Raw genomic sequence first — 24035 nt, forward strand, 5'->3', positions numbered from 1 at the left:
ATGTCATTTTAGGTGAGATCCCACATTGATAAAGGAGGAAAACGAAACATTATTTATGAAGGTGTAGAAACCTATTTCTAGTAGACGCGTTCTAAAGACTTCAGAGGAAAGCTTGAAAAAGAAAGTCCAAATAAGACAATATTTGATAGCGGTGGGTTTAGGCTGTTACAAATGGTATTAGAGTCAGACACTGGACGATATGCCAGCGAGGAGGATGAGCCCTAAATGGGGTTGGACACGAGGCGGTATACCAGCAAGGACACTGGACCCCACAAAAAAGTGAATTATGAGATCTCACAATAAGTTGGGAGAAGAGAACATTGCTAGCAATGGGCTTTGATTGTTACATTTTATTACTAACTTTTATAATATTAAATATTATAAAAAATAATGTTAGGTATGCTTTATAACTGTTAGTGATGAAAAAAAAAATCTTCAAGCGTATCTTTGGGAAGAAATAATTGACCGTTACATTAAAATGTAAAAGTTTTAATAAAACTCTAGGAAAATAATTGACAATTACATTAAAATTTAAAAATTATTTACATATACCAAATATTATTTAACCTGGTGTAGGTAAAATTTAACGCTCTTAAAAATGGCGAGTACAAATTGCATTCAATTATATATTTTATTTTTCTTTGAAATATATATATTTTTTTTACTTTTGACATAATTAAAATTATTATTTTTGTTTGGTCGATGTTTAAAAGTTTTAATATTTGAATTTACGTTTTATAAAATAATTTTCAATGATTTAAATTAAATGGGATTCTCTAATTATTTTTATATAAAAAAAATGGTTCATCTTTTCTAGCCTTAATTTTCCTTTTACCATATAATTTTTTTAATTAAAAATGTAATAAAATTTTTAATATAACGTTCATAAATGAAAATTGAATATAATTTTTACCGAAATAATTTCTAAAAAATTAATATTATAATAGTTTTCCACACATAAATTTTTTAACATCGTTTTAACATAAAGTATTGTGATATATATGTAATAAAATTCAATGGTGATGTGTTTTGTAGGTTACAAAAATTATTTTATTAAAAAAGTTAAAAAAAAACTTATTAAATATTTATTGTATAAAATATTTGATTTGTTTACATATATTAATTTGTTGTTGATTTTTTCAAAACAAATTTAGTATTTATTAGTATTATTTTCATAAATTTTGGAAATATATCCACATATTATTATTAATTTTCAACTAACTTTATAAAATTTAACCTCGAATTACTTTATTTAAAATTTATTAAATATATATATATTAACTAAATGTAAGATTTACTAAAAAAATATGTATTTTATCTTTAGACCTCTAGATGATATCATATAGAAAATGTGGTTATTTTTATTTTTATTATTTTTAATAAAATGGTAGAGTAAATGAGTTAGATGGTTTGGCTGCCGAATATTAATGGCCAATAGGGCTTGGGTTCTGACGAAGGTCCCAACCACTTATTAATTAGATTCAACCCATTGGGCTACACCCCTTAGCAGGGGTCAAGTTGACTCTGGTGTTCCCGAGTTGAAGGGGTAGATTGTAAGATCATCATATCGAATGTAGAGGGAAATGAGGGTTAGCGAGGACGCTAGGCTCCAAAGGGGTGGATTGTGAAATCTCACGTCGTTGGAGAAAGGAACGAAACATTCTTTGTAAGGGTGTGAAAACCTTTTCATAGTAGTCATGTTTTTAAAACTTTGAGAGGAAGTCTGACATTGGTGGGCTTGAGTTGTTACAAATGGTATCAGAGTGAGATATCGTATGGTGTCAACGGGAACGCTAAGCCCCAAAAGGGGGTGGATTGTTAGATACCTTTTCATAGTAGACATATTTTAAAAACTTTGAGGGGAAGCCAAACATTGGTGGGCTTGGGTTGTTACAAAATGGTATCAGAGCGAGAAATCGAATGATGTTCCAATGGGAATGCTAAGCCCCAAAAGGGGGTGGATTGTTAGATCTTACATCGGTTAGAGAGAAAAAACGAAACATTACTCATAAGAGTGTGGAAACATCATGAAGCCGATGGCGATGGGTAACGAACCATAACCCATCAAAATGTAGTTTATTTAGGTTATATCGACACATTCATTAAATTTCATTTATTAACTGAAGTTAGAAAGAGAAAACACGTTTTTTTTTTTAGTTCACATATGTGTAGCACAGATTCATAAAAATTTAAACTTCTAATACATTGAACGTTTATTTATAAGTTATAGTTCTTTTTGTTTATAAGAACATGTGGGTGTGAACGAAACGGTCGGATACAAATAGGTATGTGGAGGTCGGGCAAACGAAGATCGAGAGTAAAGGAACTCGAACCAAAACTTTAAATTGAAAATGATCATAGCAATGACCCACACAAAGAAGTTTCTTCCTTTAACAACAGCACAACACGAAGAACGCTAATTTAAAGCAAACCTCCAACCTAAAAAAGATTTAAGTATCTTAGATCGATGAGTTATTATCAGTTTATTTATCATTCATATGGGAAATTGACAGATTGTGGGCCGGTTGATGTGAATGGTACGCATTGGGTATGCATGGGCCAAAGACGTGGCTGCTAAGTTGCTAACATCAAATATTTAATAATAGCCTTTGAAGTCAAAAAAGCAACAAAGAAAGAACTGTTTCCTGTTCATATTGGTTCACGAGCTTTCAGTAATGCTCTAATCCATGTGGTTATGGAAGCCTGGAAGCAGGGAAGTGATGAACCCAAAGACTATCATCTGGATTTCCTTCACCACTCCCCACCAGTTCAGACCGCCATTTCCAGGGCCACCTTCTGCCACATTCTCATTTTCAACGCCTCGGTTCCCTTCATTTGCTGGTTGGTTCTCAACCTCCTCCGCCACCGGTTGTCCCACTGCCATTTTATTTGAATGAAACTGAGAAACTTCACTGATATCTAAACGAGCCAATTGCGGTTCATAAAACCATTGTTTATCAAACCTAAATATGCTATTTAAGCAAAAATTTACCTGCAAAAGCAGCATTCTGAGCTTCTTGCCTTGCAGCTGGAGGAGCTACCGGAGCATGCTCTGCCCGAACTTCTGGTCTCGGTGGTTGGGGCGGTGCAGCTGCCCTTTGCATGCCTTGTGATAGCCATCGTATCAATGGTGTAAGCGCTCCAGTTTGATATCTGTGACAATTCCAAGAGAGGATCAGCCTAATACATAACTTCACTCATACAAAGACAATAAGTGTCAATTGGGAAAAGGGCATCTTCCATTGAGTAGTAGGTCATTGTTTATCAGAAATTTGATAGAATACTTATGGACGGCTAGTAATGGCTACTGCAACTATAACTAGATTCATGCATACAAGGAACTAGCAAAAGTTCAAGGATATTGCTTACAGATAGACTAGTGAAGCACAAATCACCAGAACAACAAGCCTTTGTCTTGAACCATCTTGATGAACAAGAAAAATTAGAGCAGCAAGCTTCAGTATAAGCAACAAATCAATCTGTATAGCAATTTGAAATCTTCTGACGACAACTTGTCTTTGAGGTTCTGGTTGTTGCTGTTGTTGTCCTACTCGCCCGTTCTCCTCGACTGCAGCGCCACCCTCAGGACTTGTTCTATTAATGGTATCAGATCTACTACAGTTATAAATAAAAGATAGATGTCAATACACTCGAACAGAATCTCTGGTTCTAAGTACATATATTATCACACTGAAAACTAGCTGCTTGAAAATTACAAACCAAAGAAGTCAACAAATCTCAACTCGTCATGCATATTGGATGTGTTGTTCCTCAAATCATGTGAAATATGAAAAAGACCTTCATTAAAAATTGTTGAGATTCAAGGTCACATATTACCAGATCATTGCAAGCCAACAAAGAAATTACTCATAGGGCCTGTTTGGACAGCTTAAGTTATGAAAATACAATTTTTCTCCGCTTTTTTTTTTTTTTTTTTTGTAAGCCCATTAGTTCTTGTACCTAAGAGCATGATATCAACAATGCTACAGTCCCCATTCGTTTCAATTGTGCACACAAGAAGGACCAGTGCAACAAGAAGGCTCCCTCCTAGATATTATGACCCTTTCTAGTTGTGGAGCACATTTACAAAGATTCTCAAAGATAACAACATCATCAAGATGCAACCATTCACCCAATATTCTAGGCCTCACAACTAAAATTCAATCAAGGGAGTACATCTCAGCCCTGTCAATTACCCTCCAAACTCAAGAGATGTTAGGTCTCCCTCCCTCATCTCACTCGTCCTTGGGAGATTGTGATATCATAATAGGTAGCTTGTAACTAATTCATTGAATCAAAATGAAATCAATAACTTCATGTTTGGCTCAATCAAATTGCTATTGGAACATCAACATGCCATTCAAATTACTTATTTTAATTCATTTTCTAGAATAATGATAGAGATACTGACGTGGGTATGCTGTAAGTTAAAGGAATAAGATTGTTAGATGCCATTCCAACAATGGGCCCGCCGATTGATGGTAAAGCAGGAACCGCATAAATGCCAGCTCCACGATTTTGATTTTCCGAAGGAGCTGATCCAGGAACAAGTATAGGATACATGATTGGAATCATTTTAAAATCGCCGTTCGGAGTGAGGAAACTGGAAATTTTAGGAACCTGAAATCAAGTTAAAGAATTCAGAAAGAATGATGTCTCTACTTGTAAAAAGCATTAATAAAAAATAAAAATAAACATTTTCATGCGCACTTTCTTCTAATTCAGATTGCTAGAAACAAATTAAGAAAGAACTTTTCGATTAGATATGATTAAACTTTAAATAGCACCAAGCCAATGTAAGAAAGTTTCAATGGCACCACATGTATTAAACTTAGTTGTCAAACTCATTCTGTTAGTTGCACTATAGTTTACAAATACGACTCCAAAATGATATAAGCCTTTAACCAAAGTGTAATAACTCAAACCTACTGCTCGCAGATATTATCCGTTGTGGCCCGTTATGTATCACCGTCAGCCTCACAATTTTGAAATGCGTCTGCTGGGGAGAGGTTTCCACACCTTTTCGTTCTCCTCCCCAACCAATGTGAAATCTCACAATCCACTCCCCTTCGGGGCCCAACGTCTTTACTGGCACACCAGTGTGCACCTCCCTTTGGGGCTTAGCCTCCTTACTGGCACATCACCCGGTGTCTGGCTCTGATACTATCTGTAACAACTCAAACCCACCGCTTGTAGATATTTTTCGCTTTGGCCCGTCACGTATCGCCGTCAGCCTCATAGTTTTAAAACGCGTCTTCTAGGGAGAGTTTCCGCATCCTTATAAAGAATGTTTCGTTCTCCTCCTCAGCCGGTGTGGGATCTCACACAAAGTAACCACAGAATCCATCAGATGATCCCTTCTCTCCCGTGAGTGCAATGAAGGAATTCTCGCCTCACCCGCCCACTTGACTTATGACATCATCGACTTGCTTTTCAACCTAAATGATTTCATAACTCCAAAGAAAGATCTCTCTTTCGGAATGAGTCCTTTAGGCCGACCACACTACAAGTCATGAGCAATAGTGAGGCTAAGCGATATAAAGTTTGTGCCTCTTAAGTTCGATGGGCCCCATCAACATCATTGATACCAAAATAAAATTCTGGCTCGGACAGATGAATGCAAAATACCGAACACAAAAGTCCCTACTAATAGACGTTGAGCTTCATGTTGTGGCCAATATTTACAGCAATTGATAAAAAATAACCGAGTAAGTTGATCGAGTAGATCCTCTGTAGAAAATATCGATCGGTATTTAGCAGCATTTTTATCCAAAACAATTGTGCAAATTGTTCCAGCAGATTCTCTATATAGAAAATTCACACGTTTCTCATATTCAATTCAAAAGCAAATCCAACAGAGGTGTCAATAAATAACACTAAGGAAGAACATCAAGAAGAAACCTCCATCAAACACAGCCAGAAAAGAGAAAGTCGCCTGAAATTGAATCCGCGGTCGAACTAAAACGAGTTCGAAACTTCGAATAAAATCAACTAAATAGAACCTAAAACTTGGAGGAAAAAAAAAAGAGAGAAAAAGAAAATTGCACCTGAGTGTGTTCAAGATTGTCATCCCGCCATTCCGGAGCAGACGAGGATTGAGAGCTTGCAGGGATCGCTTCCGGTCCTTCCGCCATTGGAAGTATATCAAATCAAATTCCAAATTCTTCGTCAGCACTCCCTTCTCTTCAACTAACAAAAATTTATGCCTCGAAACTAATGGAGGGAGAATAGGGAAATGGCTTTATAGGGCGATATTCGTGTCTTCACCAATAGGAATATGCCACGTCATCATCAAGTATTTTTGGATTATAAATGCATTTTAATTTTATCAATTATATTTTAAATCGTTATTAAATGAGCTTAAATTAAATATATTTTCATATTCCAATCATGGTTCAAATCATATTGCTCCTAATATTTGTAAAGAAGAAAAAATAGTTCTATTATCTAAATAATTTTTTATTATACTAAAAAAATAGTTGTTTCTCAAATAAATTTCCAATAATTTGTTTTTATTTTATTTTTATTTTTTATAAATTGGATATAGTTCCAAAATGACCCTGAAAATATAATTTATTGATTAAAATCCTAAAAAAAAAAATATATATATTTTTTTTTAGGTTTATTAAAAAAATTGATTCCGTTCTGTTTATTGGTATGAACCCGAAATATAATACGTCATTTTCTTTCCATATTATTAATAAAGCATATATTCGCTTTTGTAACTTACAAAATATTTGTAATATTTAAAGAACTAGCAAAATATTAAAAACATTTAAATATATTAATTTTTCCTCTAAAATACTAAAAAAGAAAATACACAAGGTGGTGAGATAGAGGTCCTTTAAGATAAACCTATTATTTATTTTTATTTATTTATAAACATTTTTCGTACAATCTTGTCAATTGGCTATTCTCGAGAACGGGACAAATAGGCTACACTTCTATTACAATAACATTAAATCACTTTATCAATGGTCCTTTTATGAAGGAGTCGATGGCTATTTGCACCGAGGAGAAGGTAATTTTCTTCTTCTTTTCTAATCTTGGTTTTTATAATGAATTTTGGATCATTCAATTCATTCGATTACAAATTATCGAAAAATGGAGAAGCAAGGCGATCCTAGCATTCGACCGAATTATAGGGCATTGTGACTACGGTCCCTAACAGATCATACAACCTTCCTTCCATAGAACAGTACAGAAGAGGCAGATCTTCAGTGTTACAGCAACAAAAACCTATAAAAGAGAACTTCTTATACCAATAGCATAAAAGTTTCAAGGAGTATGGAAATTACTGCTACTACAACAAACTGAGAATGATCTTACAGGCATTTCAAATGTAAAACAATTTATCAGTTACTTTTATACATGCATAAGCAAAATTTCTTACTGTGGCTGTGTGTATAGATTTGATAGGACAGGGGTGGAGGGGACGACAAGAACCTGAGAATTCACCTCATTTAAATAACAAGCTGGTGAATTTGGAGATCCTAAAGTACTCGGTCGGTCCAAAAACAACTAAGCATAAACAACCATAAGTTTGGGGGGGCTTTAAATAGACAAGGCGGGTCGGGACGAAGCAAATGGAACTGAACTCCGAACTGGAACCATCTGTAGAGCCATTCCATTTCTCTCCGACCTCACGTCGTCATCGTCACTTTCCACTCTATTCGGTCTCTCGAATCTCTGATAACCATCTAATGATCCTGCATAGGTGAACTATATGAATTAAGAACAGAGCCTTGGCTTGCTAGACCATCTGCACATAATATATCAGATACTTCAACACGGTGGACTTGGTTAACAATGCCAAATTTACCTACCCAACTGCATTAGTGAATGAGGTATGAGGTTCCTATTTCTCAATCCTCAGGCTGGTTTGAGTTATCTGTAATTGTTGATGTCTTCACCTCGATCTCTAACTCCACCTCATTTGAAGTGTCGAACTCGGTATCTAATGGAGCCAACCGAGTTGCTCCAGAGATAGACCCTATTCCAAGGAAAAATATCATCATTCCATGAATATAAATGGCACAAAAAGTTCAAAAAAGGCCTTTATGGTCTGCAAATAAGCTCAGTTTTTAAGGCGAAATGGTTGAAATAATACTTCTGCTTTGACAAGGCACCATACCTAGACGAAAGAAACACTATCCTACACCGTATCGAAAGCTTGTCTCACTACAAAAGTTTTGCATTCTCAGGCCAGATAAACTATGAAATGGTCATAACTACACTAAATCAAATGGCTATGCCAATACACACAATTATCAGACCATTTTCCCATATCTCAACCAGCCACACGAATTAGGTCTGATAACAAGAAATAGTGAAACTGGAATTAGACAAAAATGAAGAGACAATGAAAGGAAACAGATCTATAAGTCGGAGGTTCGAGCAAATGACAGTCTCTATAATGATTCGGAACATTTCACATTCCTCAAGAAACAGGGGGATGAAGAAAAAGGCAACAAAGTGAAGGCTTGTTCTATTAATACTTATTACCTTCTATAGGTACAATTTGAATAGTTTGTGTAATTAAGTAATGCCCGCTGAATCGAAAATTTGCAATCTAAATGTCAACAAAAGCACTACCCTTTGTCATCTAGACTCTCGAGTTATAACAACTCGAAACTACAAAATCACGTGACTGGTAATCAGTTGACATCAATCATAGATTTTCATACAATATTCTCTCGGGCCTTGCATATTTTACATCAAGACTGCAGCAACGAAGTATGATCTGAATTAAGATTCAGCTAAAATCTCAAGACATTGTCAAGGCATTTTAACATTGGCGATCCTCTAACTGTTCACATCAAAAAAAAATTGTGTGAAATTGCAGTAACCCAATGTGTATGGTGTCATAGTGGTACAAACTACTTTGTTCTGTAATTACATTAGCCACTTGTTTGGGCAGTACTCCGTGAGAACTTTATTCACACATAAAACTTGGTCACAGATAAATGAAACCCCGCAGTAGGCTTCTACGGCGCAATTTCGGTAACTATAAGACACAAGAACAACCCTGCAACCTAAACAATCAAAGCTTTTAAGGGCATCTAGCTATTGCATCATAATACCTCAAAGAAATGAACGTGACACCGCTGTTCCCTAATTGATACAATTCGAATTAGATCAGCCAAAGTCATCAAATAAAGGTATCACAAGCATCACCCCAATTCAAATGCACCAACAAATCAGTAGCATTTTGTATAGAAAGAAGGCTGATCTACCACTTCAATTTATAAGAACATCCAGCAATTCTATCACGCTGAAGTAATAGCAGATAACACAAATTCCAAGCACCACATGATCATCAGTCGGTTCACCAAATCAATACAAGCGATAGAACTAATAACCCTGATAAATCACCACTTTCAATCATCATTCGCCGCATTAATCAACCGCAAAACAAACATCAATCGAATAACATAACGCGATAGGGAAAAAAAAAAATGCGTAGATTTTATATATACCTTTGGCGAAGAAATCTAAGCAGGGCCAACCACGAGAGTTAGCAAGTGAAGGGGACACCTCTTTGGAGAGCGGTTCAACAAATTTATCGAACAGGTCAACCACCTTGCGTGGCTTAGTACGACGAGGAGGAACCCAAAATGACGAACCAGGCACAAACGGAACCCAATCAGGAGTCGATCGCTCAACGATAATCCTCTCTACAAAATCGTCCAGCTTCCTAATAGCAAGAACCTCTGAATCAGCCCCGAAAGAGGACGATTCAAGGTCAATTTCGATGAACTTGGCCTTACCAGAACGTGTAGAGCGGTTCCGATGACCGAGAACAAAGGAAGACGGAATCAACAGCAATAACTTCAAAGGCGCAGATTGCATCTTAGAGGAAATGAAAGATTGCGATTGAGACAAAATTCGAGCCATCCGAAGAACCCAGATGAAATTCCAACGCTACAAATCAAAGAATTCTCTCTTCTTTTACCTTTCCGCTACGGATGTGCGAAGAACTTCAGATTCCAAGATGAGTATTCTGAATTTTTCCTTTAGTTCGACAAATATTTCAGATTAGAACTTGACCTCTTGCGAAGAACTTGACCTCTTGGGATTTATTCCAGTTGAGTTATTACTCCCCCAAAAATAATTTTTTAAAAAATACTGATTTATCTGAAATATATATATATATATATATATACACAAACATATTTTTGTAGAGTTATTTGGAAAATAATTGAAATATCTTAAATTGCGCCGAAAATATTGTCGGTTTTTGTTTACTGTCGTGTAAACATACTTAAAATAGGATTTTGAGTTGTAAAAATGTCAAAATTTAGAAATACCTATTTCCATTTATGAACGTTTTTTTATATTTTATTAATTATTTTTTGGGAAATTGCCATTTTTAATTTTTTTTTTCTCTATTTTTGTTTAGAGCTTTCCGCTCTGAGTTTGAGTTTGACTTTGACTAAGAATATTAATAATGTTAATTATAATTTTTTTAGGACAAAAATAGTGTGAAGGGAATATCAGGTTTCTAACCTTAAACTGTCCTGTGGCACATTGGTTGAGGAGGAGAACAAACCACTATTAACGGGTGGAAACCTTCTCCTAGCAAACTCGTTTTAAAGCCTTCAGGTAGAGCACAAAAGAACAATATCTACCAGCTGTGGATCTAGGCCGTTACATAAACTAAATTTTAATATTTTATTTTTTGAAATTATGAGATGGTTTTATTTTTTAAATGAGGAATTTGTTAATATATACAAATTTATTTATAACTTACTTGAATATTAGTATTTATTTATTTATTTTTAAATTATATGAAAATACATACGGTTAATTTTTAAATTTATTTATAAAATATTAGTATTTATTTATTTATTTTTAATTTGTATATTTTCATTGGATTCTTTAAATTTCCCTAGAAATGGGAGTCAACGATATTATATAGATGCTTTTATAAAATGGAGACTAATGTTGATAAATTAATTTTTGATCTAACGCTATTGACCAGAAGTCAATGCATACGTGTACGATCGAAATTAGTCTAAACAGAGAGCTGAAGCCAATCTCGGACGACCATTTGTCAAAATCCTGAACGTTAAATTGAAAAGTGGGGCCAAATTACTCAACGGCCACGATTGAAACACCATCCATTCTTAGGTGAGCAAATGTTACATCTTTTGAGTTCTTTTGTTTTCGCCTAATTGATCTCTCTCGCTTGTTTAGAGGCTTCTTCTCGAGTTTCGATCCCGATCTTGGATCTTAGGGCTAGGGCTTGGTTTTGGTTTGCTCTGCAATTCGAGGCAGAGATGGCAATGAGGCAATTCTACTCCGAAATTAAGGGTTTGAAAGTTAAGGAGCTGCCGGCGTACGTGAAGCCGATGCTCTCCGTTGATTATGTTAAGAAGGCAGTGCAGAGAGGTCTTGACAATTATAACGCGAAGTATATTCAGACCAGTTCTATTGACCCTCTGCTCCATGTTTGCTTTGGCGGCATGATCCTTTCCTATCTTTTGGCGCTCCCTGAGGAACGGCGCCATCTTGAACATCAGCAACACGCCAAAGAGCATGGTGGCCACTGATTGAGCTCTCTATCTTTTGAGGTATGGATTTCAGTGTGCAGTGTTTGTGTTTACATTAGGTTGAACAATTAGGATTTCTATAGACGGGTTTTCATGGATTGATCGATTAGAGTTGGGTCATGCATCTATTGAAATGGATATTTTTGTTCTGAAACTTCGAATACTCTCGGATAGGTGGAATTTGTTTCCGTTTTTCATTGTCATTATCGTGTCAACTAACTTTGGTTGCCGCGATTCAGTTTGTTTCCTCTGATTTTTGTTTGTTTCCCCTTCATTTTCTGAGATTTGGACCCGTAAACCAATGATCATGTTGTATTTATTCGATGCTGGTACTCAAATGATCTTCTTAGTCAACCTTTTTTTTTGTTTTGTTTTGTTTTGTTTGTGTGATTACTAGTAATGAATACTGTTTCCCGTGTGGTCTGTTAATTTTTTCTTACTTAGCTCACGTTATGGATATATGAATACCCACCGAAANTCCTTTTTGTATCGTGAAATCTTCCAAGCGTCTATTTTTCTCACGCCATTTTGATCTGGAGAAAAAGAAACTAGAGTCGAAGAATGTGTTATTCTTCCCTGCCCGAACCAACTATTTGGATTAAAAGGATCTATTACATTTTTTTGGTTTTATTTATTTATTCTCTTGTTTATATTACCAAACCCATTTCCAGTAGATTGTTGCATTATCTGTATTTATGTTTTTTGTTCTCATAGAACCTGTTTTAGGTGCTTTCTTCTAATTCTGGCACAGCCTGTGATCTTGAGTTGTTTGTGTCTGGCTGACCTTGAATATGACTTCTCAAATGTAAAGCTTCCAGGTTTACAGCCCATAACATGACCTTAGGGGCATATGTACTTGGCTTTACAAAACTCATAGGCTTGTAGGCTTGACGTTTAACTCCTGGAATGTTGGTGCCACCAAGACTAACTTTTCCATACTCAAGCAACGTGCATTTTCACCATTTTTATTCTTAATTGTCTATACTCTAAAATAATCTCTGCCTTGGTGCTTAAAAGGTGAAAGAACGAGGAGATCATTCATGTAACCGTTAAATGACTGCTTTTTATGGGACATAGAATCTCTAAGTAGTGACATTTTTTCTTTATCCAAGTTTAATGGTGCATGCGAGTATCATTCATCGCGAGGCATCCAAGTTGTCTGTATCCACTTCACTTGCTCTTGATTATTTCTTTCTATGTGTTAAGTTCAGTTGTCTTTTGTGCTTTGACTGCTTACAAGGCCTAGCGGGGAGGCGATAGTAGGGTGATTGCAAGAGTACGGTAACAAGTATCTAAAGGATATTTAAGGCAACAAAGTACCATGCTAGGTGTCTGAGTATGGATTACCTTGGCAGAATTTAAGTCTTTTTTCAGTGTATTCTGTGCAAGTAACTGCAGATCGAGCTAATGGTGTATCCTATGGATTAAGTCAACCCTACTCCACTAGTAAAAATAGGTAGTAATGGTGTACCCTAGAAATGAACGACATGAAAATTTTGTTATAAATTATCCCTTTTCCTATAGGGATGGGAACTTAGAAAAATGGTTGGAACAACAGACATTCATCTCGGTTGTATTTTGGATACCTGTATAACGATCGAAGACTTAAATCAATCCTCATCCAAAGTCATTTGGTTTTGAGTTGGGTCTAGTTGACTTGGGTTGTGATAAGCCCCATTACCAAAAAAAACACAAGATGTATGCTTTTTCCTAGCATGATTGTTTGTGCAGTTTCTTAAATCTTGCTTATACTTATACTTGTGACTGGATCGTAAAATCACGTCTCTTTTGATGCTGGAGATTCATATTTAGTCTCAATTGTATTCCTAAACTTCCCTTTTATACGTTTTTGATATTTTTGCAGGGTGAAGGTGCCTCAAAGGTGTCTCTGGTCAATAATTTGTTTCCCGAATGTTTCTGTATCTTGTTGCAATCATTGAGGAAATAAACAGACTTTTCTGTGAGTTTTTAATCATATATGGCAACCATCTTTGAATCGCAGAACAAGTTCATGGTTGTTTTGTTTACTTTCTTGCACACGATCCTCCCCCATACTTATATTTCTCTGGTCAGTGCTTTGTCAATGGCCTACAATACTATTGCTGCTGGCTTCAAATGCAAATTGTTGTCTTTCATTTCTTCAAGATGTTAAAAGTAATCTCAAGGATTACAATGATGTTACATTTTCTGATTCTAGAACGAATATGATTATGAAATGCTGGGAAGCAGCCGATTATTAAAGTGATTGTAGACTCGTGCAAAGATATTGGACTCTAATTATGGTAAAATTAATGAGTTAAACTATTTTCTCTTGTGAGCTCCAATTTTCGGGAGGGTCGTGTGTGATAAACAAGTTTACATACTATCATTTTCAAAAGTTATTGAAACATCACATCGATTTTAGTATGAATCCTTTCATAACAGAGTATGAGCCATTTAATGATCCACAAAGGAATGGGTATGTTTATATCAGGAAAATTCAAAGATCTAACTGATGTTCCTGTATCAGTACAGAAAGGCCTTCAAACAAAATTTGCTTACTTTATAATCACATAATCAATCTCGTTCAACAGTTGGGAGTTCCCTCAAAAGATTTCTGTAAGAGAAATGGGAAATAACAAATAAATACAATACCTTCAATACTTGCTATATTAGCAAGACAAGCAACTCCTCCATTTGAAGGCATTACACTCCATCATCCTATATATTTTTGTCTTTCCCTTACGACCTATTTTAAAGGAGGTCGCTCGAGACATTCATCTCGGCATGCTCGCCCTCACTATGACCCACGCATGTACCACAGGTAGCTTGCTTAGGCCACAGGGCCTAGGGATGGTGGAGAGCTGACAGCATGCCTCCCTTTATAGTACATTTTGAGACATTTTCAATACTCTAGGCATAGACGTGATTTTGGTAGAGAGACAATCCAAACTTCTCTAGTTCCAACACTTCTGCTGTCAAAATCACACCCCAAAGCCCATGAAACTATACTTCCTAGGAAAAGATTCGAAATAAACGATATCGTTTAAGTACTTTACTAGCTATCAGTGTTCAACCAAACTTCAGCAACTAAGATAAACACAGAACTGCAAAAGATCTTGAACTATTCCATCTCATTTCTCTACTCATCAACAAAAAGCAATTCCCATTTACCCACTTTTCTCTTAACAGACGTTCTCCAAGAGAAAAAGAGACAAAAAGGCAGCAGAAGAAGAGGGTAAATGGCTAACACATCATATTTAGTCATTCATTTACAACATACAAGATATTACTATCACAATGCTTCTCGAAGTAGAGAATACGACTCGATTTTAATCTGAATGACTTGATTTTGTAAGAAATATGGTGTTACGACACTTGAAACTATCAAGCAGTTCTTACCATATCAAGTTTTGTGTTCTGTAAGGTTCTGAACATCACTTCTGCTCTTGGTCTCATCCAATTTCCGTCTTTTGGAAGCTAACCGAGGCCTCAACTACAATGACAGAGAGAGAGAGAAATTAACATTATCTGAACCATACACAAAAGCACATGTAGTGTAAATACTACGTGAGAGAAATGACAGTACCATCTCAATGTACTTCAACTGCTTTAAAACTTGAACCGTTTCCAGTTCCTGCAATAATGGAGCACAAAGCTCTGAATTTGGTAACAATAATCAATGAATACAGAAGCCCAAATCCTCTATTTAGAGCTCAACTAATCTCATGGAACAATTGCCTTACCTTACTATATTTGGTTGTCAGTTTGAAGTTTTAATATACTATGTAGGTGAGTAGTGATAAGAAATCTACGGGAATCTTAGAACTACACGGGTTGAGAAGATAACCAAAAAATGTTTTCGAACGCTCCTTCCACAGGTAGATCTTGTGTAACAGCCCATGCTCATTGCTAGCAGATATTGTCTGCTTTGGCCCGTTACATATCGTCGTCTGCCTCATGGTTTTTAAAACACGTCTACTAGGGAGAGGTTTTTACACCCTTATAAGGAATGCTTCGTTCTCCTCTCCAATCAACGTGGGATCTCACAATCCACACCCCCCTTGGGGACCCAGCATCCTCGCTCGCACACCGTCCGATGTCCAAATCTGATACCATTTGTAACGGCCCAAGTCCACTGCTAGCAGATATCGTTCGCTTTGGCCAGTTATGTATTGTTGTTAGCCTCACAGTTTTTAAAACACGTCTACTAGAGAGAGGTTTCCACACCCTTATAAGGAATGTTTCGTTCTCCTCTCCAATGAATGTGGGATCTCACATCTTGAGATGTTAGGTGCCATATTGCCGAATAATAAACATATGAATGAGCATCCAAGATTTTACTATGGCCATTTGAAAATAATGCGAATTCCTAAAAGAGCATTGTGTTGCCAAGAACTATGTACACAAGATCAAAAGAGAGACCCAGTATTGAGGTCAGTTCACCTGAGGTACAGCACAATCAGCATGTGTTGGATCCCAAAGCATGGAGCAGAAGCATTCCCAGTCATCAGTCTGGACTTCGAAAAGAGGAGCCCTACGATGCCAAGTTTTAAATGAAAAATAAATCGTAACTCAGGATTTGGCACGTTCACATAATTAACTAAAGATTCAAAATCATGAACAAAGTTGAGCAGAAACAAGTGAACTTGTTAATGTAATGGCGAATGAGATCATTTAGAACAAATTTTATGTTCCAAAATGCAAACAAGATATTAGGGAGAGAGTACATCATTTTCCTAACCTGCGCCACTTGCCACAAATGGTTGAATTAACACCGCCCACTCCGTTCATAACTTGTTGACATTGAAGCCAATTTCCGATAGTGCTCGATCTACAAGGTTTATTGGTACTCAGCTCCTAATGTTTTGTTGGTCGGGAAGTAGAAAGCCAAGTCACTATTTTTTCATTGATTTACAAACTCTGTTACTGAATGAAAATGAACACAAGCAAATCGATGCCTTACATGCATTAGCAAAGGTTCTGAAGGATGCATTTCCAGTCGCTCACCGATGGCATCATTATCACTACATCAGCCCAAAAGAAATAAATGCTATTAGGAAATGGAAGAAATGCATATTTTCTCCTTATCATGTCAAGTAAAGGCTCTATTGTAAGAAATGTATTTCTTATCTTCACTTTTCTCTTTGAGATAACTAAGAGGGTTCGGGTTCAAGTAGCTTATGCCACTATACGCCTCACTTGTGGGTTATAGACTACTGTAAATTTAGTCTTGTATCAATAATTCAACACTCCCCTCACTTGTGGGTTTGAGAATTTGTAGAAGACCCATGGAAATTAATATTAATCAGAAAGGAAATGAAATACAGGGGTGTGAACATAGATCTCTTATCTAGTATCATGTTAAATCACTTATGAACCGAAAATTTTAAGTTGGTGGTTCAGTCAAGTTCCCCTGCATGAGACTTGTTCGTGCTTTTTGAGGTGCTGCCTGTGACTCAGCATGGGAGAAGGGGGCAGAACTGCACACTTACGTATTCAGAGCATTGCCCGAGTGAATAGGCAGGGCATACCACGCAAAGCTTGATTTTAGAGGCTGCGCTAGTTCCTTTTCTAGCCTGCCAACAATTGATTTAGATGTTGGGGCAAGCCTCAAGAAAGTATAGGTTGAGCGGGAGCCAGCTCTACCTCGGCCAGCATCCTTCTCTTGAGGGGATGGAGTCCTGGAGCGAACTAATGATTGAGGTTTCTTACAAACTAAGGTCCCAAGTAGCATAGTAATAAGGTTCTTGTTATTCTCCCAAATTTTGGTATTAAGATCATTACTCACAATAAAGCTAATACTAGAAGTCAACACATCTTTAGCTTTGAGTATATCTCTCCAAGGTCCTCCTGACTTCATGGTGATATTAGGGAGAGACCACCATCCACATTTGAGGACACCATACTTGACAGCCACCACCTTCTTCCAATGAGCCTCCTTTTCCATGGTAAATCTCTAAAGCCATTTAGAGAGGAGAGATATGTTTTTAACAAGAATACTCGAAAATTTCTTGTCTTCTTCTAAATGAAAGGAAAATTTTTCTTCCTATATCATCAAGGTTGCCCTCCTATGGATCAAAACAAACATGAAGTGAGTGGGTCGGCTAGATAGAATAACTTGGCGTAGTGTTAGTCAGCCACCTTATTACACCACTTCCCTAACTTCCTTATACCAGGTCAATATCCTAACTATTAATGACTCCTGTTTTGTAACCGTCTAAATCTACTGCTACCAGATATTGTCTGCTTTAGCTCGTTATGTATCGCCGTCAGCCTCAGCGTTTTAAAACGCGTCTACTATGGAGAGGTTTCCACACTCTTATAAGGAATGTTTTGTTCTCCTCTCCAACCGATGTGGGATCTCACAATCCACATATTGGCCCCTTAATTCATCCAACACGGTTAAATCTCTTTGGAAAGATGTTTCCTCAAAGAAGATTAAAATTTTCCTTTGGGACCTTAGTCTTGGTGCTATTGATACAGCGGATCGACTACAAAGGTGTATATCCTATCTTTAGCTTTCTCCATCTGGGTGCATTGTGTGTGCATCTAATTACGAGCATTCTATCATCTTTTTGCACATTGCTCCTTTGCTTCTAGATTTTGGTCTCTAATTCTAGATGCTTTTGGGTGGTCCTTACATTTGCCAATAGCATTTATGATCTTCTTACCTCCGTTCTTGAGGTCGGTCATCTTTTCCGAGGTGTGAAGACTTTGTGGCTTGCCTTCATTAGAGTTTCTAACTTCTTTAATGTATTTCATGTTTGTATGAAGAAAAACTATATAATTAAAGAAAATAACATACTCTGAAATCGGGCCAGACCAATCTGGGACTTCTGCTTGAAAACCTTTGCCAATCCGAACACCAGTTGTATAAGGTTCCGTGTCCTTCAACATCAATGCAACAGAATTTGATTCGCCCTTAGAATATCCATTTCTACTCGAGGTGTTCGCCAATTTCTTCATAATGACGTCCTTCAAAATTTTATGATTCTTCTTCAGACATGAATTGCAATACCACTCATCATTCAACACTTTCTTCATGCGATGATTGCAACACGAGACGTGAAATGCATCTTCACAATGATCACAAATTAACATCTTCAAGACTGAATCCGAAGAGCCACAAGTTTTGCACAATCGAAAACAATTATTTTCGCTTCTAAAATCACTTTCTTCCTCAGAAGCATGAGCCATAGAAGACAAAAGCCCATTGCTTCTAAGGATAGAGATGCATAGATCTCTTCCTGATATATCCTCCTCCATATCCTCCATAACTCGAATACTAGAAGAGGAGCACTCACCCGTGTCATCCACTTCAACTTTCTTCGAAGTCGAAACAAGTTCCATGTTCGACTTAGATGACGAGCAGCTATCATTTATGCTATCAACCTCCAAACTTTTTTGCAGGCCATTATTAAGCCTTCTGTCAGAACCATGCCCGTCCCCAATCGTACAACCATCGACCGATTCCCATTCTGAAACTCGAGTTTTTCCATCGTAAACAGGAAAAGAAGGGACAACATTACCAACAATTTTCCTTTTGTGGTTATGTCGAGAAGCTGCAGCTTGTTGACCATCGCAACTAATCAAAGATATACAATCTGTCTCAATAGCCCACAACCTGGAATCAGAATTGCCTCGCAGTTTTCTTCTCGTGTATACCACATTATATTTTGAAGCTTCGGGCATCGTTCTAACAGTTGATATCTGGGGAAAGGCCCTAGAAGAATTTAAGCAAAGAAAATCACCATCGTTCTTGTTTTCCTCTACGATTGGCCCAGTTTTTCTGCATCCATTATGAGAGAATCCATCACAATGGCGGCACATCTGCGAATTTCAAGAGCAAACAAAATAAGCTTTTCTTGAGAAGTGGAGCACATCCGATCATTCATCAAGAATCAGGAACTCACCAAAATCTGTCTATTCGGCCCTATCTTCCCAACTCCAAAACATTTAACCCTAAATGTTCATACACAACGAATAATAACCAGCCATCCAACTTCACATTATCGAGCAGCATGAAGAACAATATTAAACAAATTTATGTCGTAATAGACTGCGGCATGTAATTCTTAAGGTTTCGTCGAGTAGAACAGCCACACCAGAAAATCTATCATAACAGGGCGTTTAATAATACTCAAATACTGCAGAAGAATCCATTCAAATAACAAATGAAGTTTAAACACAAGCAACCAACGATTGAAGGAAAAGATTAAACTACGCTTTGTTCCCGATTCCTAAAGTAGAGAGGAAAAGATTAAACTAACCAGAAGAAGCATACAATCAGCCAGCTCTTCTGAATGATCAGCCCAGTTGTGAAAATGCTTCGCTTCTCTTCTGCTCCTTCCCCACTCAGAATCCCGGATTCATCTACTTCAGAATTATGCGCTTTTATTGCCCATTTTTTTTTCTTTTATATTCCAGAAAAGACAACATCTGTGCTTATGTAGTAGAAAAGACGCAAGTTTTCATATTGGCTATGAAGATCACCCATTTTGCATATTGGAGCAGTCTCGTTTGTAAAATGCAAAGCTCTACAAAGAGAGATGATGAATGACCAAAAACAATTGATGATTCCCAATGGGTGTGTATTTGACAGCTATAATTCATTGGGCTTTTGTACGGGTGGACAAAGCCTATGTATAAGCGAATGTAATAGAATTGGATATTTTCCAAAAAAAAAAAAATTGTATATTCGCTTATACAATCACATTTATATATATTTTAGATCAAAGTTCAAATCACATTAATAATCATTCAAGAATTATTGTTACAATCGTTTAGTGACAACTGTTCAAAATCAACATACACAACGTATCAGAGATCGATTTATTTTGAGTAACGTATAGTATAGACACTAATGGAGAATACAAACGATACTTGATTCCGTCAACAACCTGGTCCATGTTAGGAACATGTGTGCACAAGTTGTGACAAATAAATGGTTCAATACACTTGCGTTTGTGACGATGGAAAGAAGTAGAGATACCTAAACTATTGAACTACGCTCGTTTTAGGCACTAGAAAGTGATCGTAACAATATAACAGTTTCTTCTCTAATTGTAAGCCACCATATTCTGTGGAAGTTTTTCCTCAGGCCTTTTGTTTTCTCTTCAATCTTCTCTCGTTCCTCACACATCAACATCTCTGCTTCAATCACTACTACCCCCCTACCAATATGAATTTCCAGCATAATCTATTTGCAGACATTTGATTCGAGGAATATTTTCTGGTTGATGCTGAAAATTGAGTCCCAGTAGATATTATAAACCATTTAATTACAATCTGAGAGAACATTTGAATCATTATAAACATATATACAGGAGTAGTTCAGGTAGCAGTTACCAATGCTAAGTGGATAGAAATATCATAATCTCAGATTGTATAGCAATGACCTCGAGGTTGGTACCTTCAAGCTCAAAACTCCATTGTTTGAGATATGAACTACGGGATGCCTTTGCCAGTTTCAAAAGCTCTTCTGACAGGAACAGAATCATAAGCAAAAGTGACCTCATTTCTCTCATTGACCCGCCTGATGGTTACCAAGGAGCCTGTGAGGCTTTGGAGCTACAACAGAACACCACCACTATCAATGAGACCTCTAAGATGCAATTAAAATTTTCCGTCTCTCGATCCAAGGGAGCTAAAATCTCACAAACATGCAAATCATGTAGATCAGTTTATTAAATGATTCCACATACCATTGGGATTCCCCTGTTCGTAAAAACTTCGAAAAAGAGCAACTGCTTCGGATGCCATTATTCCTGCAGTGCATTTGAATCCCCTTCCTTGCCCGTTACCACTGTCAATACAAATTAAAGAGATTCAGATGTTGATAATGAAAGGTAATACATAAATTAATAGACGAATAGGCAAAGACTTCTGTGAGATCCCACATTGGTTGGGGAGGAGAACGAAGCATTCTTTGTAAGGATGTGGAAACCTCTCCTTAGTAGACGCGTTTTAAAAACCTTGAGGGGAAGTCCACAAAGAAAAGCTCAGAGTACAATATCGGCTAGCAGTGGGCTTGAGCCGTTACGAATGGCATCAGAGCTAGACACCAGGCGATGTGCCAGTGAGGAGGCTGAGCCCCGATGGAGGGTGGACATGAGGTGGTGTGCCAGCAAGGACGTTGGGCCCCGAAGGGGGGTGGATTGTGAGATCCCATATTGGTTGGGGAAGAGAACGAAGCATTCTTTATAAGGATGTGGAAACCTCTCCCTTGTAGATGCGTTTTAAAAACCTTGAGGAGAAGCCCGAAAAGGAAAGCCCAAAGAAGACAATATCTCCTAGCAGTGGGCTAGGGCCATTACAACTTCCTTTACGATTTCAATTATCATTTTCAATCTAAACTAACATTTTCTTCGTGTGGGAGGATAGTGCAAAACGTAAATAATGCTAGATGAATTTAGGTTCTCTTAATACTTAACCTATCATTGAAGAATATCCAGTTAAAGGGAAGCACATGAATTGATAGCTTGCAAGCATTTAAAAGACAATTATATAAAAATATAGTTCAATTTGGAAAGGTGAACAACTAACTGCAGCAGTGTGTTCAAGAAGACCAAAGAGATCATCGCCCCAAAACTAAAATCTGATCATGGTAGATAAAGAAACAAACCTTGTAGGCGCCTCCCGGCTACCTAAGTGAAGCGACAATACAGATCCACATCCACCAAATTTATCATTTGCACAACCATAATATACTTCCTTTATACCTAAAACAGGAGATCCACTAACAATGAATAAACCATATTCAGTGAAGTTAAGTGAAAGGTAACAATGACCTATGACCCTCTTGGCAAACAGTTACCCCTCTGAAATGAGAAACGAGAAAAATAAAATAAAAGGGTAAAGAAAACGTACCGAGTATTGATAGGGCAGAAGCACACATAATGCATGGTTCACAGGTAACATAAAGTTTGCACTTCGAGAATTTATCAGCCACTTCTGAGGTTGAAAGTCCATCCCTCTGCCATGCCTCAATCAGGCTATCGATCGCTTCCATCTCTGCATGTCTGGTAGCCTACAGCGTACAGAAGAAAGCTTATAAACATTGTAAGCAAAACGGGCTTGGGGTAATGCCCGTGTACCCTTCCTTTAAATCTAAACTCCAGAAGCAGGTTTAACATTGTAATTCTTCCTTCTTTCTTTTTAATGGGATAGTGCAGATGTTCTAGCTAGCTTATGTTCTAGCTTATGATACATGAACAGAACCCAAAAAAGGCTGCCTTAAATTGACGTCAACCACAAACTAACATTGAAAATTATGTTTATTAAGAAAACGTGGGAAAAAGATAGGAACCATGATGGATTACATTTCGGGTCTCGTTAGTGCGGTTTCTTCCGGTGGCAATGACCACCCCATCTTCAACAATCACACAGCTGAACAACAAGAATAATGATAACAGCAATGTCTGCATTTGATTCAAGTTAGAAGAAGAATAATCATTTTCAACTTAGTTTCAACCCTTGGGTTAAAGCAAGAATTATTTGTCAACATGCGCATTGAGGTGGAATGTTGATACATCCTCCTCTTGAAAATGCATCAAACGGTAAATTCAATTTGCAACACAGCAGATCTTGCCGGCAATAATGGTAAAGAAAGACAATCGCTTACCCCACAGGCACTTCAAGGCTGTTTAGTGCGAGTTTGGCCTGCCATGACATGGAAAAGTAATGAGTTAATATAACATAAATAAATCTCCTCCGTTAAGACAAACATTTAAGTTGGATGACAATATAATGTGTCTAGAAGAAGCTTTCAGATGAACAAAACAAGCAACCCCATCCAAAAACAGACGACCCTAAACGAACTCACTAATCTCAGTTCCAAATCTGATATAGATGCACTCCAGCCTAAGCCTACCGCTAACAAATATTATTCGCTTTGGTCCGTTACATATCGCCGTCAACCTCACGGTTTTAAAATATGTCAATTAGAGAGGTTCATACCCTTTGTTTCGTTTCCCTCTCCAACCGATGTAGGATTTCACATTTCCACCGAGCCAAACCTAATCTTAAATTTTCCGGTCTCCATTTTCCTCAACCCCCAAATACTGATTTTTCGTTTCCATGATCCCAACGTTCACGAAAAAGTATGATTTAGAACCAACAATTTTAAGGATACCCGCATGGGATAGAATCATCAAAGGAAGAACTATATTTCATACAAAAATTCGACCCAGGGATCAAAATACCGTGTAAATATTTCAATCAACAACGGTCAAGCATTCGTTAAAAAAATGCGAACTCCAACGAGCCTGGAGCAATTTGGAACGAAATCAGAACAGTTAAACAAGAGTATTATGAAACAAAAATTCACCGTCTTCGACAGGAAGGCTACTCACCTGAAGAATAGCAAGCTCCATAAACCCAAGCGTATCGGAAGAACAATCCTCCACAGAAGAATCCATCCACAGAAGCTAGATCGCCAGTTGTTAGAGCGCGAAGAGCTGGAGAAAGAACTTGTGGCCAATACGCACTTGTAAAAGA

General features: G+C 37.1%; 4 protein-coding genes across 11 annotated transcripts; 1 reads left to right on the forward strand and 3 right to left on the reverse strand.

Moving 5' to 3' along the window:
• Window positions 1-2455: 2455 nt before the first annotated feature.
• LOC111779881 lies at window positions 2456-6223 on the reverse strand. The gene is made up of 5 exons (XM_023660067.1): window positions 6048-6223; window positions 4412-4620; window positions 3370-3615; window positions 2993-3153; window positions 2456-2877 (listed from the first exon to the last, which is right to left on the reverse strand). Exons 1-5 carry the CDS (start codon window positions 6132-6134, stop codon window positions 2681-2683), a joined length of 900 nt encoding a protein of 299 aa, XP_023515835.1. The 5' UTR covers window positions 6135-6223; the 3' UTR covers window positions 2456-2680.
• Window positions 6224-7238: 1015 nt separating this feature from the next.
• On the reverse strand, window positions 7239-10114 carry LOC111779884. Of its 2 annotated transcripts, none has more exons than XM_023660070.1 (3): window positions 9480-10114; window positions 7823-7993; window positions 7239-7709 (listed from the first exon to the last, which is right to left on the reverse strand). In XM_023660070.1, exons 1-2 carry the CDS (start codon window positions 9895-9897, stop codon window positions 7866-7868), a joined length of 546 nt encoding a protein of 181 aa, XP_023515838.1. In that variant the 5' UTR covers window positions 9898-10114; the 3' UTR covers window positions 7239-7709; window positions 7823-7865. The 2 variants fall into 2 exon arrangements, with proteins under 2 accessions (XP_023515838.1, XP_023515837.1); XM_023660069.1 differs by having other exon boundaries at window positions 7827-7993; window positions 9480-10113.
• A 1031-nt stretch (window positions 10115-11145) lies between these two features.
• LOC111779885 lies at window positions 11146-13796 on the forward strand. Its single transcript, XM_023660071.1, has 2 exons — window positions 11146-11576; window positions 13420-13796. Exon 1 carries the CDS (start codon window positions 11283-11285, stop codon window positions 11553-11555), a length of 273 nt encoding a protein of 90 aa, XP_023515839.1. The 5' UTR covers window positions 11146-11282; the 3' UTR covers window positions 11556-11576; window positions 13420-13796.
• A 368-nt stretch (window positions 13797-14164) lies between these two features.
• On the reverse strand, window positions 14165-24024 carry LOC111779876 (tRNA-specific adenosine deaminase 2-like). Of its 7 annotated transcripts, none has more exons than XM_023660057.1 (9): window positions 20950-21062; window positions 19808-20074; window positions 18343-19367; window positions 16501-16561; window positions 16279-16394; window positions 15981-16071; window positions 15124-15171; window positions 14937-15030; window positions 14165-14509 (listed from the first exon to the last, which is right to left on the reverse strand). In XM_023660057.1, the coding sequence occupies exons 2-8, from the start codon at window positions 19817-19819 to the stop codon at window positions 14941-14943; spliced, it is 1443 nt and encodes a 480-aa protein (XP_023515825.1). In that variant the 5' UTR covers window positions 19820-20074; window positions 20950-21062; the 3' UTR covers window positions 14165-14509; window positions 14937-14940. The 7 variants fall into 7 exon arrangements, 4 of the variants coding, with proteins under 4 accessions (XP_023515825.1, XP_023515824.1, XP_023515823.1 ...); XM_023660056.1 differs by having other exon boundaries at window positions 14165-14549; XR_002812756.1 differs by lacking the exons at window positions 14165-14509; window positions 14937-15030; window positions 15124-15171; ... (2 more) ...; window positions 16501-16561; window positions 18343-19367 and adding exons at window positions 19458-19650; window positions 21242-21342; window positions 22162-22258; ... (2 more) ...; window positions 23161-23198; window positions 23891-24024 and having other exon boundaries at window positions 20950-21107.
• Between the last annotated feature and the right edge of the window lie 11 nt (window positions 24025-24035).

Source organism: Cucurbita pepo, chromosome LG18 (assembly GCF_002806865.2).
Source record: "Cucurbita pepo subsp. pepo cultivar mu-cu-16 chromosome LG18, ASM280686v2, whole genome shotgun sequence".
NCBI lineage: Eukaryota > Viridiplantae > Streptophyta > Magnoliopsida > Cucurbitales > Cucurbitaceae > Cucurbita > Cucurbita pepo.